The sequence below is a fragment of the Quercus lobata genome, chromosome 3 (assembly GCF_001633185.2).
Source record: "Quercus lobata isolate SW786 chromosome 3, ValleyOak3.0 Primary Assembly, whole genome shotgun sequence".
NCBI classification, from domain to species: domain Eukaryota; kingdom Viridiplantae; phylum Streptophyta; class Magnoliopsida; order Fagales; family Fagaceae; genus Quercus; species Quercus lobata.
This window is the reverse complement of record NC_044906.1, coordinates 40287006-40307461: the sequence shown is the minus strand read 5'-3', so window position 1 is coordinate 40307461 and position 20456 is coordinate 40287006. Positions and strand designations below refer to the sequence as shown.

Here is a 20456-nt window from a genome sequence, read left to right as displayed (position 1 = left end):
CCCTATTTCAGAAAATGACCTTGTTTCAGAATATAACCTTGTTTCGGAAAATGAAGCCTTGAAAAGCCACCTTGAAGCCTACATTAGTCAACTCTTTGGCAAAGAGGAAATCTATTCAATGGATAAAAAGACTATAATGGGCACTGATTATGCTAGATTGAGTCTTAAGACCCAATCTTTGTTAAGAAGTGCTATTACCAACTTGCCAACAAATATACAATCTCGTATTCTGAAAAGCAAGGCTATGTTTAGGTCTTTTGACCTATGGTCCAAATATTTCAAGAAACTTGTTACAGCTACTATTCCTGATCCTGATGAATTGGATGAATCTGATAACGTATTTATCCAGCTGGATTAGGAAGAATACTTTGGGAGTACTCTCAGGATGTATGAAAAGAAACACCAATTTCCCGATCTCTTGATTAATTACGATGATGGTTCATATGTTGCTGATGATTAAGATGATGATGATGATAGGGATCCTAACTGGCTTTCCCAAATGTTTGAATATGACTTTATCAGATTCTTAAAATTAACGAGCCATCACCAAGCCAGCCAGCTTCCACAAATTATTCAGAATGCTATTAGAGGATTTGAAAGTCCTTTTGTTTCCATCAGATGCTGGAGTACTCTGCCAAAATGGGAAATAGATAACTAGATGAATGTCCAACCCTCAAAGCATCTCATTCTTATTAATGGACACACTCACCAAGGACAATGGCTTGAAGGGAATTCTCATTTTTCCTCCAAAGATCCTTTTGTTCTTGCAGAATGTTGGAAAAATTATTTCAATAATCAAAGTCTTGATGTTGCTCAAAATCTATGGAAAGATGATCATTTCATAAGAAGCACAGATAGAATTTCTGTTTTTGGTCCCAGACCCTATGCTAATGCTATTGCTCATTTGCGTATAGTAGATCATCGCAATCCAAGAAGTCTTCTTACCCCAGGAAAAACTCCGGAGTTTGAGCCACTTCTATATTGTGGATTTTGTAATCATTTGGTTCCTATTGACCACTGATAGATTACTACTGCTACTATTGATAATGCTAAATTGATTCCCCTATTTGTCTGGCCTGCATAATGGCCAAAATGTTACAATGTTCACTTCTTGGTAAAAGTTCCTACTGTTGTTTTACACCACTGCTCCACTTCTCCATGATGTTCAAAGAGGTTCTTTCAGCTCTCAAAGAGGATCTTTCAGCTTTTAGTCATTTCAAAGTCTACTGTTGCTGCTCCATGCGTAATATTTTGATTCAAAAAAGAGATTCTTTTGGTCCTTTGGTTTCAGAAAAGAGATTCTTAGTCCTTTGGTTTCTAGTCAGAGTCTTTGGTTTTTAGTTTACTATTGCTATTCCATGTGTAATGTTCAGAAGATTCCTTTGGCTTTAGTCTTTCATGCTCTTTGGAAAATCAGACAAGTTGAAGATTTTAAATCAAAAAGTGGAAAAAGCACTGTTTATCGATTACTGTTCACAGATTACTGTTTACCAATTACCGTTCACAGTTACTGTTCATGGCACTATTCATTGATTACTATACTACTATTAAAGCGGTATTTCTTGTTTGGGATCCTCATTTTTTAGATTAAAAATGCCCTTACACCCTTATGTTTAAGTAGAGACAAAACTAAAGGATAATCTGGTAAAAATATGACTCTAAATCCCACTAAAACATTGCCTAAAAAATATGACCACTCTCCTGTTAATTTTCAAATTGTTTTATCTACTTATAAATTAGATTCTCAAAATAAAAATTATATATATGAAATAAAAACAGAAGGCGCTTTTTTGGCTAAAAAAAAAGCTTCACCACACGCGTGAAGCGCGTGTGATGAGGTTAGTAGATAGATTAATAAAATAATCTTCTATACTTTTATTTAAGGGTCTTTTCCTGTTTGAGATTCCTATTTTTTTTATTCAAAAATACCCCTACACTCCTATGTTCAACATACTGCTAACCTGCAATTCGAACCCTTTTTCCTAGACTCCGTAGCACTTTGTACATATGAACGTGCTAATTCAACTACAAGGTGTTTGGTGAGTGTCATGAGGTTAGTTTTAAAAAATAAACAAATATTATATGTTTATTTTGTAGCCCAAAAAAAAAAAAAAAAGTGTAAACCTAATTTATAAGTAGATAAAACAATTTGCAGGAGAGTGAACTTATTTTTTTAGATAATATTTTAGTAAAAATTAAAATTATATTTTGATTATATTGCCCTTTAATTTTGCCTCTACTTAAATATTTTATCTCTACTTAAACATAAAAATATTGGAGTATTTTTTAATAAAACAAAATGAAGATCCCAAACAGCCTCTTAGGACTAGGATGATACAAAAAAGAAAAAAATGGTAGCCCTCCTTGTGATCCAAATTCCGCAGTGTCATTTCAGTGGCAACTTGGGAAGCCTGGTCAGTGGTCAGATAGGTGGGGCCAAGCTAAACTTGGCTCTGGTTCGTTGGTTTAAATACTCGTTGAATACAACTGAAGTCTTGAGCCACCACCCAACACAAATCTCTATCCAAGTTCTGGGAAGTTTGTGCGAATGGATCGGCGAAGACAGAGTGAGTCACGACCAAATCTATCTGAGGTTAACGTTGTTGTTGATGATTCTACTGCCTCTAGTGGCCGCCTTCTCCACCTTCATGCTCTTAGTATTGATTCTGCTTCCCTTCCAAATGCAAACGAACAGGTATTTATTCATATTTTTTCACCTCTCTCTCTCTCTCTCTGCACATATAAACATGGATTTCTGGCTCCACACTTCCTTCTCAAACAGTTGCAGAAAAACATATGTTTGTATCTACAAAGCTTGTTTATCAATATGGGTTTGATTTTGTTTCGTTTTTCTCATAAACTTTATGTTTGGTGCATGTAATGGTTGTGCTAGATTCTTTAATATGTTTACATATTTGGAGTTTGTTTTTTGTTTTGTTTTTGTTTTTGTTTTGTTTTGTTTTTTATTTATTTTTTTTATTTTTTTTATTTTAAATACTTTAAAATAAGCAATGGAACTTTATTTTTAAAATTTTTAAAACTTTTGGTGATTGAAATTTTTAATATAAGTATTATTATTATTATTTTTTAGTTGTATGATGTGTAACATTTACGTTGAAGCACATAATGCATGCGTTGGTGTGACCCAATAAAAAATTATGATAAATAATTTAGTTTAAAAATTTTTGAAAACAAATTTTTTATTGTAGTATTTGAAATTTTAATGATAGAGATCTACCAAGAACAAACTATCTTTAATAATTTTAGTATACTATAGTAAGTCACATGTGGAAGCAGCCTAGACGACAGCCTTAATGTGTAACACATAAACTCATAAAGGGATATAAGAATTGCCCATATCCACATGGTATAAGGATGGGAATGTGTAAAATATAGGGATATAAGGATTGTCCATATTCACTGTTCACATGGTATAAGGAGGGGCATCCCAGTGTGTAGTATGTAACTTTTTCCATATGGTATATGATTTGTAATATATATCTTCAGTTTCTGCTCAGCTTTCTTCGTGATTTTCTTTACCAGTCATTTTTAAAAAGTAATAATTAAAAAAAAAAATCATGATTTCTTGATTACATTCTAAATTGTATGTTTCAATGACTGGTAATTTTATACACACAATTCTTTGTTATTCTGTGCTTTCATGATTTAAACAGTGTTTGGAGTTAAGTTCTGCTTTAATGCTAGTTGATTTTGTTGGTCATGTTTCTCCTCTTCCAATTTGAACACTTTCAAACGTATATTTAAGCTTTTATTTTATTTTTTATGTAAATTATAAGTCTTATGGAAAATAATTAATTTAATAAGCAGATGAGTCGATGGAGTACTCTGGTACTTGCGTACAAGACTCTTGGAGTGGTATTTGGAGGACTTGTAACATCTCCATTGTATGTGTATCCTTCAATGCCTTTAAAGTCTCCGACGAAAGAAGACTACTTGGGTATCTACAGCATAATGTTCTGGACTCTTACTCTCATTGGTGTTGTAAAGTATGCTAGCATAGCTATCAAAGCCGATGATCAGGGAGAAGGTATTACATGAACCTGGAAAATTGCTTTTATTGTTCTCATATTTCTGGATTTCTTGCATACTTATTCTGAAGTGCAGTTTGCTTACTTTTCAATTTCTGTATTGGATTTGGGTGTAGATAACTGACTAATTCTAAGAGTATGTCTTAATCAACTTAGTTGCTAAGTTGTTGTTATCTCCTTTCTTTTCTAGCTTATTTATTCTGAAGTGCACTTCATTTGCCTTTTGTTATCTGTACTGGTGTTGGGTGTAAATAATTGATTAATTCTAAGATTAATAATTTAGTTGTTAAATTTTTGTTATTTCCTATGTTGAGAATTGTGTGGTTGTTTGGACTAGTGGATGACTTGCCACTGTTTGAATTGTTTCACCTACCAGTTTTCCACTTAAATGTAGCATTTGGATAGGAATTATTGTGCGTCTGCGTTTTCTATTTCACGTTTCCTTCCTTTTTTCTTTTTTCTTTTTCAGCGTGTATGAACAGTAATTTCAATGTTCATGCACATGGATTCACTGTGCAGGACACAAATTACACTGTTTATACACTGTTCACGTACTGTTCATGAGACCCACAACCACTTTATTCAACAAAAAAATATTAAAAATTGGTCCTACAGCACTATTCACATATCTAAAAATTATTTTGCTACAATATTTTCAATTTTCAATTTTCAATTTTCAGTTTTCAGCAAAATAAGTTGTATCCAAACGGACCCAAAGTGTGAGGAAATGCTATGGATTATTGGAAGAATGCTGTTTTCATCAGTGCGCTGATGCATAGGAAGAAATATTAATCCATCTTGCACTTCATGTTTTTTGGATGTGAACAACTGTGAAGCAACATAAGTTGGTTACTGTCTGCAATTTAAATTCTTTACTTATACGGACACCTTTTAATTGCAGGAGGAACATTTGCCTTGTATTCATTACTCTGTAGGCATGTGAATATAGGAATTCTTTCATCAAAACGTGTAAGTTCAAATTCAAGCCTTTCACACTCTATGCAGGAGGGCACTGAAAAGAAAAGTAGGCTCGGAATTTTTTTTGAAAGCAGTATAGTTGCTAGGAGGGTATTGCTTTTTATTGCTATATTAGGCATGTGCATGCTTATTGGCGATGGTATACTTACCCCTGCAATCTCAGGTTTGTCTCCTCAATTTTGTCTGTCTTAATTATAATTTGGTCTGGTGTTTAATTGGATTTAATATTTTTAACTTTGTAAATTTGTTCAGTGTTGTCGGCAATGGATGGACTAAGAGCACCATTTCCTTCTGTGAGTAAATGTAAGTACTCATCCAGATTGTAATAACTTTGCACAAGCTTGAAAATTTTTGGGTCTTCCTGTAAGATATTGTTAAGTTCGACTGACTCATGTATATCATAGTTGGCTGTGCTTGGAGTTGGGAATATGTTCAAGCTACATTTTGCATGATCTACTTAAACTCTTCTGTTATTTCATAAAAAAAAATTTCTATGTAGCCATTAAAAGCTCAAAAAATGAGAAAAGTTAATCATAAAATGCATCCCTCTAATCATATACAACTAATGATTAATTCCATGATAAAAAGGAAGAATCAGGAACAGAATCCTCCAAAATCAGTTTAGAGATTGCTTCATTTGCTTTTAGTATGACAGTAGTAGAGAAAGGGAATTACTGTGGAAAAATTTGTAGGAGTGCATCATTAAGGCTAAAGAACTTTACGAATATTGGATGATGTTCTGAAAAGATTATTATCCTTGTATTGGGCCAAGGAGGCGTGTCATTTCCAAATCAACTAATGAATTGTGTTCAAGAAGCTTTATAAACAGGAATGTTGATGTTGTCATGAAAATCACTCTTAAGACAGAAATCAGGACATATGTTGGAGTCACTAGATGCTTTGTTATTAAACAAGGGTTTCAAAAGTCAGACTCACACAAATTCTGTCATAAACACAATGAGCAGATTTTTTGATGCCGTGATGTAAGCGGCTGATTCAGTTTGAAAGGATCACATACATTCCAAAAAATGGAGAGAATGCATGTCATGTAAACAAAGGAAAGGGAAAATATTTGAAATTCAAGTGGGAAATACAAACCCATCTTAGAGTAGGCCTCCTGTATGTTCTAGGAAGCCAAGTCAGCATTCTGTACTGGAAATTGGGGTTGCATAGTTCTATTGGTACAAAAATTTACAATTTAATTGAAAAATATCTCTTTGAATTTATTTACTATCTAGTTTGTTATCCTGCAGCTCTGGTGGAGGCACTTTCTGCAGTAGTGTTAGTTGTCTTATTCCTGTTGCAAAAGTTTGGTACCTCTAGAGTGAGTTTCCTCTTTTCGCCTATCATGGCTGCATGGACCTTGAGCACTCCACTTGTCGGAATTTATAGCATTATACATCATTATCCAAGTATATTCAAGGCTATATCGCCACACTACATCTTCCATTTCTTTTGGAGAAATGGAAAGGAGGGCTGGCTGTTGCTTGGTGGTACTGTCCTTTGCATCACAGGTGAGTGTCATATACTCATATTTAGATAATATGAATCCATAATTCAAGTAGAAGAGTAGCACAATTACTTTGGGTTGAGTTCTTTAACATTATGATAGCCTCAAACCCAGACACATACACAAAACTTGGGTCGTGGAACTTATTGAAATGATTATCCTGAAAATATTAATTTACATAGGGTGCAGACTGACAAAAATGTCTAGATGTTATTAATGAAAAAGATTTTATGAGTTTCTCAAAATAAGCTGAGAATGATTTTCCCAAAACGATTTTAGATATTGTTAATGTAGGATGTAAAGTCAGGTAGGTTTAAAATTTTTGAATGTTCAACTTATAAGTACAATACTTATGGGATCTCTTTCACAATTTTCTTTCATGATTCTCTTTAGGCAGAAGGATCCCAAGAATGCACATAGTGGATATCTTTTGCATTGCTTGTTACTCCAAAGAACTCATAAGAATTAGCTTTTAGTAGTTTGATATTTACACCATGACCCAAGAACTCCATTATATTATTTGGACTATTTGATTTCAGTTGATTTTGTTGAAGAACTAGTAGGCCTTTATGTTAGAGGGTCTAGACCTGTTTGCGTTTCTGAGTGACATGATTGAGAAAGCTTGTAAATCTGATTTACCTTGTAATAAAATCTTCTTGATATTGATAGGTAGACTTATTCACACAAATGTACTACCATATGCAGCATTTGATCTTTGATATCATATACCCTATTCAGGTTCAGAAGCAATGTTTGCAGATCTTGGTCATTTCAACCAGCGTTCCATTCAGGTTATAGCAGTACCATTTGTTTGTTTATCTTTTTGATTTTCATGTCTTCTGCTTCAGTAGCTCCCTGACACTTTTTCTTCCATCAGATAGCTTTCTTGTTGACAATATATCCTTCTTTAGTTCTAACATATGCGGGGCAGACAGCATACCTGATCAAGAATCTCAATGATCATGATGATGGATTCTACAAGTTCATACCAACTGCAGTCTATTGGCCTATCTTTATCATAGCCACATCGGCTGCAGTTGTTGCAAGCCAGTCGCTCATATCAGCCACATTTTCGGTAATCAAGCAATCTGTAGTACTGGATTATTTCCCTCGAGTGAAGGTGGTACACACATCCAATAGTAAGGAAGGCGAAGTTTATTCCCCAGAAGTGAACTACATCCTCATGATTCTTTGCGTTGCTGTCATACTCATCTTTGGAGATGGGAAAGATATTGGAAATGCTTTTGGTACAGTAAATAAATAAAATCTGTAGATTGCTTTATACTGCATTCACTATTTAAAAAATTGTTACTAGTTTATAGATGTTAAACTAAGTCAAGTTCCAATAAGTACTGCAATTGAAGTTTTTTAACAGTTTGACATCACCACCAATGCAATCTAAATCAAACTAAATAATACATCATATTCTCCAATTTGAAGACTATTTTGAACTTTCTTCATCTCTGTACTGTTTTAGTCTATTGTTTAATCTATGCAATCCTTACAAAATGCTGACCCATGATGACCTTGCTTGCAGGTGTCGTTGTCAGTCTAGTGATGCTTATTACCACTATATTGCTGACACTTGTGATGATCATAATATGGAAAACTCCACCTGTGCTGGTTGCTCTATACTTCTCTGTGTTTTTTGTGATGGAAGGTGTTTATGTGAGTGCAGTCTGCACTAAAATTTATGAAGGTGGATGGATTCCTTTTGCCATATCCTTCATTCTTGCTCTTATTATGTTTGGCTGGTTTTATGGGAGACAAAGAAAGCTAGAGTATGAGGTAACTCACAAGATAACTTTGGAGGGACTAAGAGAGCTTTTATACAACCCTGGTGTCCAAAGGGTTCCTGGATTGTGCTTCTTTTATACTAACATTCAAGATGGGCTTACTCCTATTCTTGAACACTACGTAAAAAACATGAAATCCCTTCACAAGGTCACCATATTCACAACTCTTCGATATTTGTTGGTTTCTAAGGTTGCTCCACATGAGAGGATCATCATCAGGAAACTGGGCCTAATAGGGGTTTATGGGTGTGTGATTCAATATGGCTATGCAGATTCCTTAAATCTTGAAGGAGATGATTTTGTAAGTCAAGTTACCAATAGCTTGCAGATGCATCTACAGGGCTGCTCGGATGGTCTAACATATGATCCTGTGGAGATCCAAGAAGAGATTTCTGATTTGGAACACACAAAGCAGGCTGGGGTGGTTCATGTTAGAGGGAAGACAAGGTTCCATGTAGGGAAGAACTGTGGCTGGTTTGACCGAATCATGCTTGCATTTTATGAAGTTATGCACAACAATTGTCGGTCTGCCCTGCTTGCTCTAGGGGTACCATTACAGCAGCGTATTGAGGTTGGAATGCTTTATGAGGCTTGAAAGGATGCTTTCTATTGAGTGTCATCTCCTGTCCGTGTGATTTTTAGTAATATACTGTAAGCAAAAGAGAGAGGGTGTCTAGAAACTTGGGGAAAGAAGGATCAAGCTCAATATTATAGATATTTTCTTGTAGGGTAATGTAACGCATTGGAGGGTTAAGGAATTGAAGGTGGGGTTTGTGAGATAGAAACCAATGACACCCATTGGAGCCAGTTTGACGAATCCTTGAAATCCTTGAAAATAACATCGTCGAGTCGAAGAGAGAGAATGGGAGGTTTGGGGTTTTGGGGAGTTGAAGAAGAGGGGAGGTGGTGCGGTGAGTCAAAACTATAATAAACAGAGAAAAAAAAAAGTCTTCAACTTATGACTAAGGTGAACCCCTGCCACATGCTAGTGGTGACATGCACACTTGTAGTTTTATATTGTACACCATGCCATCACTTTTCTTTTTTTATGAAAAAAAAAAAAATAGCTTCCATCAAACCCACCCAACGTTTTAATTGATTACATTGACAATTAAACTAACTAGTTGAGTTTCCGCTCATATTGCAACTTAATATTAGTTTTCTCCAATATTTTGATAAGTTTTACCAAAAATCATGTAACTTAATTGATTGGCACCTCAATTTCCAATAGAAATGATTCAGATTCCCACTCTCAACTATCGATGTATAAAAAAGATATTTCAATAAATTTCATTGAAAAAAGTTGTAATCTTTAGTTAATTTATATATAGACAAAATAGAAATTACACTAAGAGTAGTATAGTGATTTGATCATACTATATATATGTGTTTACAAATTGAAAATTGCATGATATAGTAGCTAATATAGATAGACATGTTTATGCCTACTAAAAAATTCATACATCCTTTAATTATTATTCTATTTTATTTTTACATTCTTGATTGTGTGTTACTAAAAAATTTCCCCTCTTTTTGTTGGACATGGTTTCAATTGTTGCAAAAACAGCTAAATTTGAGTAAAAATGTCATATTTCAAATTAATTATTTCTCACATAAAAAAACCAATTGTTTCTCATATAAATCTTGGAAAAATGATATTAAAATTTGATTATGCTTAAAATAATTACTATAACAAAATAAACATATTTATTATATTAGTAATCTTTCTAACTACATAGAATACATATTACAGTGGTATAGTTCCACACACACACATATGCACGCACACACACACACAAAGGAGTTAGGAAATTTAAAGGATTAAGTTTAATTTTAGTGAATTCACAAATATTTAATTTTTTATGGCTTTTGTGACATTTGTTGTCAAAGCAACTACACATGAGTAAGAATGTCATAATCTAAATTTATTATTATTATTATTATTATTATATTATTAATTATTATTATTCAAACTAAAAATTATTTTCTATATAGAGTTTATAAAAATAATCATATAAATTCATTTAATATAAATAATTAATGCACAATAATAAATAATTAATATATGCATTTAATCTATTGGCTAATTCAATGAACTAATACTTCAATATAAATGCAAATTTTGTTGAAGTAGAAAACTAAATAAAGAGAAGTTCAAGGAATGCACCACATGGCACAACCTCATACTCTCCAATATGAGGTTTTTGATATTTTATGTAAGACGTTTTGAATAATATTTTACATATATTATAAGAAAAAGTAAACTAAATTAGAGTAAAGAAACATATACATTTTGAGATATTAAAAACTAGTTTAGTAGTTTCACTGCATATTTGTAGTCTTCTCAAGGTAAGATTAATTTTTAAAAATTCATGAAACCAAAGATAAATGCAAAAGAGTAACGGGACCATGAAAATCAACTAATTTGGGTTGTGTTCATATATTTCATACCATGAAATGAAAGTATGCCCAACTCTCTCACTTCTCACTATCTTTTACTCATCGATGGTATGACATTAAAACAAGATATGGGAAAGTGTGTATGCATATATCTTATAGATGATTTAAAATTAAACCACGGTAGAATATGATTTTACATTGCACACCAAATATTCTCTCTACTTATATACCCAAAACAAAAACTATCCAACCAAATTACCCAAACCTAAATCATATTTAAGCCCCTAATTTTAAAAAGAAAAAAGGAAAAAAAAAAATTACCCATAGGGGTTTTGGCGTCTTGATGGTAGTGGGAAACCTATATAACAGAGGTGGTGACCCCTTAGATTCCTCTTTCTCTCTCTTTCAAATGTTTTGTCAGTCTCAAGTCTTTTATTTTGGTAATATATAGTGAAACAATGCATTTTATTTAAAAATTCATAACATTTTTGTGTCTCTCTATCTCTCTTCCTAAAACGGTGGGTATGCTAAAAGACATGAAAAAAGAAGAATAGAGAAACATGTTGTCCTTAATTATTATTATTATTATTTTTTTTTTTTGCATTTTTTTAAATACTAAAACGGTGGGTATGCTAAAGGACATGAAGAAAAAAGAATAGAGAAATGTGTGATATAAGCTTAGTCAATTAATAAGACATTAATGAGATAATAATAAAATAAGTTAATATGAACTTTTGGGTAATAGTAAAAAAACTTAATAAAAGAGGTAAAGAAAAGGCTAAATGTAAGATTAGAGCACCACTTGGCAGGATCTCATATACTCCCATAAGGTCTCTGCTTTTATATATATATATATATATATATATATTGAATGTTGATTAGAGCATGACCTTCACATTGGTTTTTATAAACAATACATTGTATGTTTGGTGAAACTTGGTTAAGCTATTGTTTAATCCCCCAATCTTTAAGGATTAAATATAAGCATTAATAGATAGTTAAGATACACCATTAAAATTTTATATATAATTTACGGACCAAAATAATAGGTTAACTGAAAAAAAATGACTACATAGAAATTATAATTTTTATGCTGTTTGTTCCAAGAACTGTTAGAAAATTCTAAGAATAGAATAACTATCTGGTTCTATCTTTATATATTTCAAACCCCTTTGAGAAAAATGTCAATGAGCTCTTACTCAATCTTCCACTAAAAAAATTGAATTACAAATTTGAAATAAAAACTGAATTAACAAAATCTCAAAAACATCTAAATTCCCTGAAACCAAAACATGAATGAAGTTGATTTTGTCATACTTGATTGAATACCTAGCCAAAAGGCTTTAAAAAAAAGAATAAAAGAAAATCAAGTCGGATTAAAGATTTGCTAATTTGCTAGATACTCCAGCCTTCATAACCATATGGAAAATAACACTGTGTATTTACTGCTTATCAAACAAAATTCCTTCATCAGTTTTGTACACCAAAATTTGATTTATGAATCTAAAGTTAAAGAAGACATAGATTTCAAATTTCAATGGTAATGAACTACAATATGTTAGGGTTACAGATTATGAGCCACCACACATCATGTACACTACACAACCATAGTGGATGTCTCAAATAAACTGGAGCAACACAAAACCCATAACAAAAATCTTGGAAAAAAATGACACCCCTACAAAATATGAACACAATTAAAATAATAATAAAAAGTTTCATGCAATTGCTTTTTCATCCTTTGCTTTCTGAATCAACACAAGGGCAAAACAGAGCTCTCTTTCGTTTGTACCTGAAGAAGAGGCATCATCACAAGCTTGTTGGCGAGCCCGGAATGACCAGAGTTGCAAGACATCATCTTTCTTGAGCTCATTCGACGTACGAACATTGTTCCAAGTGTTCCTCAGCACATACGCATCAGGGTTGTTCCGCTGAACCAAAGATATATCATGACTTTGGAGCTCGGGATCGATGAGTGGCGCTTTGATTTTTTGTCCTTCTCTAAGCTTCTTTTTCTCTTCTTCAGTCAAGAAATCCTTCGACAGTATTTGCCTGAACGGTATTGAAAATCGGTTTTCATTCGTGCTTGTGTCACTCGTGAACAGCTTTTTCTGAATCACCAGCAATTCATCACTCCTACCCATTTCTTTGATCACATCCTTGAATTTTTGAGGCAGATTGGGCGGCGGCTCCAAATGTTGTTGATCTCTGAATCTTGCTCGCTTTCGAACAGGAACAGCAGTGTTCATGAGCACCTTTTCTTGCATTGGGTTCTTTTTCTTGGGTTCCCCTTCCGGTTCCAAACTCCAATCTTGGTGGTCATCATCGTCTCCAAATCTTGATTGATTATTTCCAACAGGCACAGAGACTGGCTTCTTGAGAGCCTTTTCTTGGAACCACCTTTGAAAATTTTGAAGTTTCTCTCTGGCTACGATTGAGACCTCAACCAACGCGTGAAATTTAGACCGAGTGGGAGCAATAGTATGATCCTCCATATCATGAAGGCTCATGTCCTCCAACAGAGACAAATCTGTCTTCATCTCAGTACTTCCCCTTCTTTTTGTTGAATCCATGGAACTAGAAAGCACAATAATACTAGAAAAACACAAATGAAAACAATGGCTTTTGTTTTTGTTTCCCCAAGAGCGAGCAATCTTTTTTTTTATTTTAATTTTTTGATTATCAGGAGCGAACTTTCAATATTTAGAGAGAGAGAAATGTTGGGTTTTAAAGTATTTGCTATTGAAATTGTTGAATAATTCAATTTGACGGGAAGGATTTAAATAAATTCCAAATGACCGTTGTAAGATTACTTGAGTCGGTGGGATGGGATGGGGTTCCAAGACGACAAGCCTTTTTTTTTTTTTTTTTAATCAGTAAACGACTAGTCGTATAACAACTTTAAGACTCCCCGTTTTAAAGATGAATGAGAAATGTTTGGATGGTTGGAGAGGGTTTGAGCTTCTTGCAGTAAAAACAAATTGTCGTATAACAATATTACAACTCCCCATATTGAAGATGAATTCTACGGGTGTTGGGTGGTGTCTAGTACAGACTTTACAGTGGAGACTACAGACTAGAAATGGTGATAGTTACACGCTGGATATGGTCACGCAACTAGGTTCATGTATCACAATTACACAACTGTGTGTGACTAGCCATGTGTAACATTAATTAGCGACTTGTAGTAAAAACAAATTGTCGTATAACAATTTTACATCTCCCCTTATTAAGGATGAATGATGTGGGTGTTGGGTGGTGCAGTCAAGACTACAAACTAAGAATGGTAATAGTTACATGCTGTGTATAGTCATACGACTAAATTGTGTATCACAATTACACGTACAACTGTGTGTATGGCCGTGTGTATCTAGTCATGTGCAACAATAATAGTCACATACTACTTTCTCGGCTTTTTTTGGGATTTCTAGGATATAAATAAATAAATAAAATAGGAAGTGACGGAATGAAGTTTCTGAATGAGATGGTATCGGGTCATGGAAAGTATGTTTGTGGAAGAAAATGGAAGATAAGAGGGTTTGAGCTTCTTCAGAGTAGTGTAGGAATTGGTGGGATGGAAAACGGGAGCTGAGCAAAAAGCTCACTCAAAGCAGATATTGTGGAGAGAAAAAAAAATGTATGCTTGGATTCTCTGCCAGTGCTACCATCATTTGTGAATGGTTGCATGGTTTATTTATAGGAGAAAGAAAGAAGACATTAATTAATGCTGCTAAGTTGCAACTTAATAGAATTAACCATCCATCATGAACTGATCTGGGGGAGAGTGCCGATATTTGACTGCCTTTCAGCATGAACGTGTAAATGCTGGGACCTGTGAGTGGGAAGAAGGAAAAGAAAAAGAAGACGATGTTGATGTGGGCCGTGTGGCTTGAATTGCCAAGCCCAAGTCAACGTAAGTTGATAGAATCCCAATTGTAATAGGAATCTCATTAGCCGACTTAACATATGTATCTATATATATGTGATTAGGTGCGGCAAAGTTGATTGAGAAAAAAAAGAGAGAATTCCTAAAACCCTAGCAGCAGCCGCATAAGAAAGAAGAATAGAGTTTTCTTGTCTTGTGGGAGAGAGAGAGTTAGGGTGTAATTGGGATTTGGGTTTCTTGAGAGTGTTCTTGTGCACTATTGTATCTCCTTATTTTTTATAGTGAAATTTCTCCGTCGTACCCGTGGAGGTAGGTAGTTTGCCGAACCACATAAATTTTTGTGTTCTTTGTGTATGCTTGTTATTTAATTTCCGCTTATTTGCTGTTATTGATTTGAGTCCTGGGGTGCTATTTGCACAACAGACGAGTTATAATGATATCGATTCACTGAGAAGATTTTATTATTAAAACTTGAAGTGAAAGAAAGAGGAGGAGATTCAGAATTAGGGGCATTACAAATACATTACCTTCCTAGCTGGACTTTATGTGTTTGATTAATGATGGAATTTTACATATTAGTATGGATAGGCAACTTAATTCCCATTAGCTTTGCACTAGTTCTTAATATTCGACATTTAGCCACATTTCTTATTTTTGACCCTGCAACATGCTCAAGATTCCATGAAAAGTAGAAGTTCAGATGAGGAATTAGAGGAAGGTACAACTGAATCTGATGGAGAAAGTGAGGAATAACCCTCCAAGACTCCTAAGAAAAATGTAAATTTATGTACCCTGCAGTTTTTGTGTTTCTATATATTTGTGTTTTGGTGGAGTGACATTGCGTAAGATGAAATCTGTAGTGGTAGAACACAACTTGACAATATTTTTTGGGTATTTGTCTTGCGTGGAGTTACCAAATTGAAGCTACATGGTCCATGATCCTAGATACAAGCATGTGTAACTTACCAATAAAAAAAGAATGGTAAGGAATATTTTGCTTAATTGTAATTAATCAATTAGTTAGAATCATCATCTTAGCGGAATTCCATTTTGTAAGGTTGAATTTAATCAACCATCTTGTTGGCTTTATTCCGTGCCAAATTTGCTTGTAATTCAGCAATTAGTAACCCTGTGTTTAGATGGGAATCATGTAAGGGTAGTGTGTGAGAGAGTGTGAAGAAATGTTCAAGACTGTGCAGTGAAGCAGGGACTCGCGGCTGGATCTCGTAGGTGGGTCGCAGTTTGCAAGTCACCAGAAGATGCACATGAGTGAAGCATGCAGAGAAGCTGAACCATCATGCTTGCTGTAGTACTACAGGACAAAAATCCAGACTGGCCATTTAGTTAGCTTGCGGCTTGGACTCGCGACTCAGTCAAGTTGCGAGGCCAAGTTGCCAGTCCACTTTGTTATGAAAAACTGACTCTTCGCATTCCTATCTCACTCTAGTATAAATACCCCTTATACTCACAAAATATTGAGAGCCTGTAGAGAGAATTTTGAGAGAGAAACCCTAGAGAAAAACAAGATTGTCTCATCCATAATCTTTACATAGTGACTCTTCAAATTCCTCAACTCTCACCCTCTCCATTGTTACATCCTTAAGAGGTTTTTTAACCAAAATCATTTTCTCACCATATCCGTATCTATAAGAAGGCTATTTGGTGTTTTGGGAAGTAGTACGGAAGGAACCAATTCATATTGGTTGATGCTATGGGTTATCGCGGAATCCGATAAGCTAAAGAAGAAATAGGTTCGGCGTAATCTCGTTGGAGTAGGAGCTTGGAGGGCTTAGGTACACTAGGTAGATTAGGTTTGGAGGGTTTTCTACTATTCATGTATCCCAACCACATTCTTTAGTGGATTATTTACCGCTTGGAGGGCGGCGGAGAGGTTTTACGTCGAGGGTTTCGGTTTCCTCTTCGATAACACATCGTTGTGTTGTCCTTGTGTTTGCATCTCTCTTTTCTTAATCTTTGTCATTTAATTTCTGCTGTGAATGTGATTTTATTTGGTTTAGATTGTTTATCAATTCTATTATATGCTTATGTTCATATTCCGCATATTAATTATTTGATAATAAACTTGAATTGATAATTTGGAAATTGGAGGTCTAAATGTTCATAATGTTTTATACACATTTTGAACTTTCAATTGGTATCAGAGCTGGTACACTTATATTGGTTTATTACCTTGGTGTGATCCTTAACTCTAACTTTTGTTTTTTTTTCAATCTATTTTTTTTAGGAAAAAATTACAAATTAAAATGAACCCGTTGTATTATTCAATGACTATACAACTAAAATAAACACCATTCATTGAATGAAGTAACCAAATACTAAAAAATTATGATTGAAAATTTTAATAAAGTTATATATTTGATATTTCTAAATAGAATATGAGTATAAATTTATTTACTAGTGTAAGATTAATGAGTTCTTTTAACATTTATGTGTGAGATTAAATGATTGACCCATCAAATGAAAATATTTTCTTTAATTAGTTTTTCTTTGATAAAAAAAAACAACTACTTTTTATTTATTGGTGAATATTTAGGGCTTAGTTAATACTTCTATTGGTATAGGAATATCTCTATTGGTAAAAATTTAGGAGCCTTTTTTCATTAGGGGCCTTAGGCAGTTGCCTATTTAGCTCACTCATTGAGCCAGCATTGTGCTCCATCATATTTTGATGGTAGCAATTATGCCTTTTGGAAGGTACGGATGAGAGCATTTTTATGTTCTATTGATGAAGCTGTTTGGGATGCAGTTGATATTGGCTGGACTAGGTCGGAGGCAGCCAAATCCACATGGGATAAGGGCAGCCCTTGCGGTGTCAAATGCTAATAGCAAAGCACTTAACACTATTTTTTGTGGTGTGTCTCCAGATGAGTTCCATCGAATTTCTCACATTACCATTGCCAAGGAGGCTTGGTAGATACTGGAGACCACTTATGAGGGAACGAAGAAAGTAAGTTTTATGTAGGCTCCCCCTCAAACTGGCACTCCCCCTCAAGAGCTACCCCAAAACATTTAAAAAGTGGACACTAATGCTTAAGGTCTATAATATCAATTTTATCGTAGACATTTAGAATCTTCAATAATAGCTCTGGTCCTCATTAATGCTCAAGCTCCATAACCTCTTGAACTGAACACTGATGCGAAGGATGCAGGGTCACCAAAGACCAAGCAGACTGATTCAAAATTTGAGAAGAAAACTGTGATTGGCTGTTATAGTGTTATGCCTTTCTCTTCTGGGAATTGTATTCTTAAATTTTCATAGATTTTTTGATGATTTCTAATAAAGTTTTGCAGTCCAAACCCCTGCTACTCAAGAGCAAACAGCATCAAAGACCCTGTTTTTTCGCAACCTATCATACAATGTTGAGCAAGCTGATGTGTATGTATAGCTTACAGGTAATCTTATAGAGTATCAAGATAATTTTCGCCTGATTAATGTATTTTTGTAGGGAAAATTTCATTAAAGATGCTGGTAAAATTGTTGATTTTTGGTTCACTTCGGATGTTGATGGAAGATTTAAGAGGTTTGGTCAAATTGAACTTGCAACAGGGGAAGCTGCCCAAAAGGTATGCTTTTGGCCCCATTATCTAGTAAAAAATATAGCAAGAATTTAATGACTATGTAAGGGTTTGACAGAAGCTTCAAAATCAGTGTTTGGATATTGTAACCATAAGGCTGATAGTTGTTTGATTACTGTGAGTGACTTCTTCTCTTTGAAATTGTCTATGACACTATCATTTGCTGCTCCAACCAGTATCGCATACTTAATTGGCTTCTTTGTTCAGCAATGTTTATCTGTTGAAAGAACTAATATACTATTTCCGTTTCAACTTTGTTGAATATGATTAATACTCCCTCCGTTCCAATTTGTTTGTATTGTTTGAAAAGTCGAACTTTTTAAGGGAACATCATTTATTGTCTTGTCTGGTTTATAAAAATGTATAAGTTTAAAAAACTATCCTCAAATAAGTTTATTAGTTTTTATTTTTATTTTTTTAAAGAGTTATTTTTAATAAGACAACTAAAAAGATGCCCCAATTAGATTGATTTTTTTAAATATTTGTTAGTTTTCTTTTCAAATAGTTTTGAATATAAAGTAGGGGTATAATAGGAACATTAGTAAATTAATTAATTTTATTTTTAGAAATAGGACAATATTTTGGAACATCTCAAAATGAAATAGAGGACAAACAAATTGGAACGGAGGGAGTAATCACTATTTCTCATCACATGTTAAGTATGAATGGTCAAGATTAGGTTCTGTGCTGTGAAACTAGATTTTGCTCTTGTAAGGGGGCAATATAACCCACATGACATGACATAAACTCATTTTGCTCTATACAACTCTTAATCCTCCAAGACCTATCTTCTACTTTTGAAATTCCAACCATAAATGTCTTAGAGTCACCATCAATAAATAATTACCTTTGGAACTTAATTCTCCATAGCTATCTGGGTAGGCCACAATAACGCTTCTACTTCCGCTTGGAGAGGGATGATGGTATTAACCTTTTTTGAGTTGGCTAAAACCATCATCCCTCTCCAATCTCTAACCATAGAAATGATAGAGAACCTGCTCCCTATGGCTGCATCACAATTAAAATTGAAGGAACATTAGTTGGATGCCTAGGAAGGATGGTATCCCTAAGAGGCGTTTGGTTCGTTGGAAACTACATTACATTCTAATGTTATATTAGAGGCGTTTGGTTTGCAGTGATGTGACATTAATGTGATGTGCATTACCTTAATGTGACATCATTAAGATGTTTAGTTCATTTGATTTTTACTAAGATTATAGTAATCTAAAATTACAAAGTATATTATATCATTTTAATCTTATTACTTTCTTAAATGGGGGTAATCTTACATTACTTATTGGTAGAAGATTTAATCATCTCTCTCTCTCTCTCTCTCTCTATATATATATATATATATATATATATCTCTCTCTCTAAAAGCTGAAGCATAGTACTTATTGTTGCTACGCTCTTATTGAGCCACATCATCCACTTATTTTCAACATTCTCTCTCTTCTTCTTTTTTTAAAATCTTTTTTTTTCTTCTTATTAATTTCTCAACTTAATGTTATACTTTCACCAACTTTTTGGTGGATTTTTTATTATTATTTTTCTTGCATTTCTACTTAAAGTTGATAAGTTTTTGTAATATTTGAAACTCTACTCTGAGTTGATGTGATTAAGTTATGTTTTTAAGTTGTTATCTTTTTCCTTCTCTTTGATTTCATAGATATTATCTTATTGCATTATATATAAATATAGTATATAAGAATATAATGCTATTTTATTACATAACATGAGTTTGATAATTTGGTGTTTATTACAATATTTTATATTTTTACTTTTTTTCTTCTCATATTATTTTTTATAAATTTCTTATTATTCTCTCACACCCTCTCTTGAAACGTGGTTATTCTCTCTCTCTCTCTCTCAACTCTTTTTTATATTGATGAATCATTGTGATCTTTAAAACTCTATTTTGAGTTCATACGTTTTGGTGTTGTATTTTTTAGGTTCCTATAACAAGTAGCACATTTTTGTCTCTTATAGTTTTGGTTTGATTTTTGTTTGAGTTAATACATGATTATTTTGGATGTAAGAATTTGAATTTTCAGCAAAACACAATCTTGGCTATACTAATCAATGTTATGAATACCGTTTCGGACCCCGTTTTGGTTTGTCTAGTGGAATATAATATTTCGGTATCGGTCAATTTCGGCGTACCGTTTCAGGGTGTTTCGGGTACCTAAAAAATAATATATATATATATATATATATATTCTTGTAGAACATAAAATTGT

General features: G+C 33.6%; 2 protein-coding genes across 3 annotated transcripts; one reads left to right on the top strand and one right to left on the bottom strand.

The window, feature by feature from the left end:
• Positions 1–2360: 2360 nt before the first annotated feature.
• LOC115982858 (probable potassium transporter 17) lies at positions 2361–9280 on the top strand. Of its 2 annotated transcripts, none has more exons than XM_031105584.1 (8): positions 2361–2695; positions 3829–4048; positions 4951–5190; positions 5280–5330; positions 6281–6541; positions 7276–7328; positions 7469–7784; positions 8075–9280. In XM_031105584.1, exons 1-8 carry the CDS (start codon positions 2549–2551, stop codon positions 8926–8928), a joined length of 2142 nt encoding a protein of 713 aa, XP_030961444.1. In that variant the 5' UTR covers positions 2361–2548; the 3' UTR covers positions 8929–9280. The 2 variants fall into 2 exon arrangements, with proteins under 2 accessions (XP_030961444.1, XP_030961443.1); XM_031105583.1 differs by having other exon boundaries at positions 7415–7784.
• Positions 9281–12451: 3171 nt separating this feature from the next.
• Positions 12452–13306, bottom strand: LOC115980885 (B3 domain-containing protein At1g05920-like). The gene has a single exon (XM_031103087.1). The coding sequence runs from the start codon at positions 13304–13306 to the stop codon at positions 12452–12454; it is 855 nt and encodes a 284-aa protein (XP_030958947.1).
• Positions 13307–20456: the final 7150 nt, after the last annotated feature.

Bases quoted from the DNA above. Each gene is read 5' to 3' on its own strand.
- LOC115982858 (XM_031105583.1), top strand. From the start codon at position 2,549: ATGGATCGGCGAAGACAGAGTGAGTCACGACCAAATCTATCTGAGGTT. The intron at 5,191-5,279 runs GTTTGTCTCCTC...AAATTTGTTCAG, and splicing joins ACTTACCCCTGCAATCTCAG to TGTTGTCGGCAATGGATGGA. The intron at 6,542-7,275 runs GTGAGTGTCATA...TACCCTATTCAG, and splicing joins TACTGTCCTTTGCATCACAG to GTTCAGAAGCAATGTTTGCA.
- LOC115980885 (XM_031103087.1), bottom strand. From the start codon at position 13,306: ATGGATTCAACAAAAAGAAGGGGAAGTACTGAGATGAAGACAGATTTG.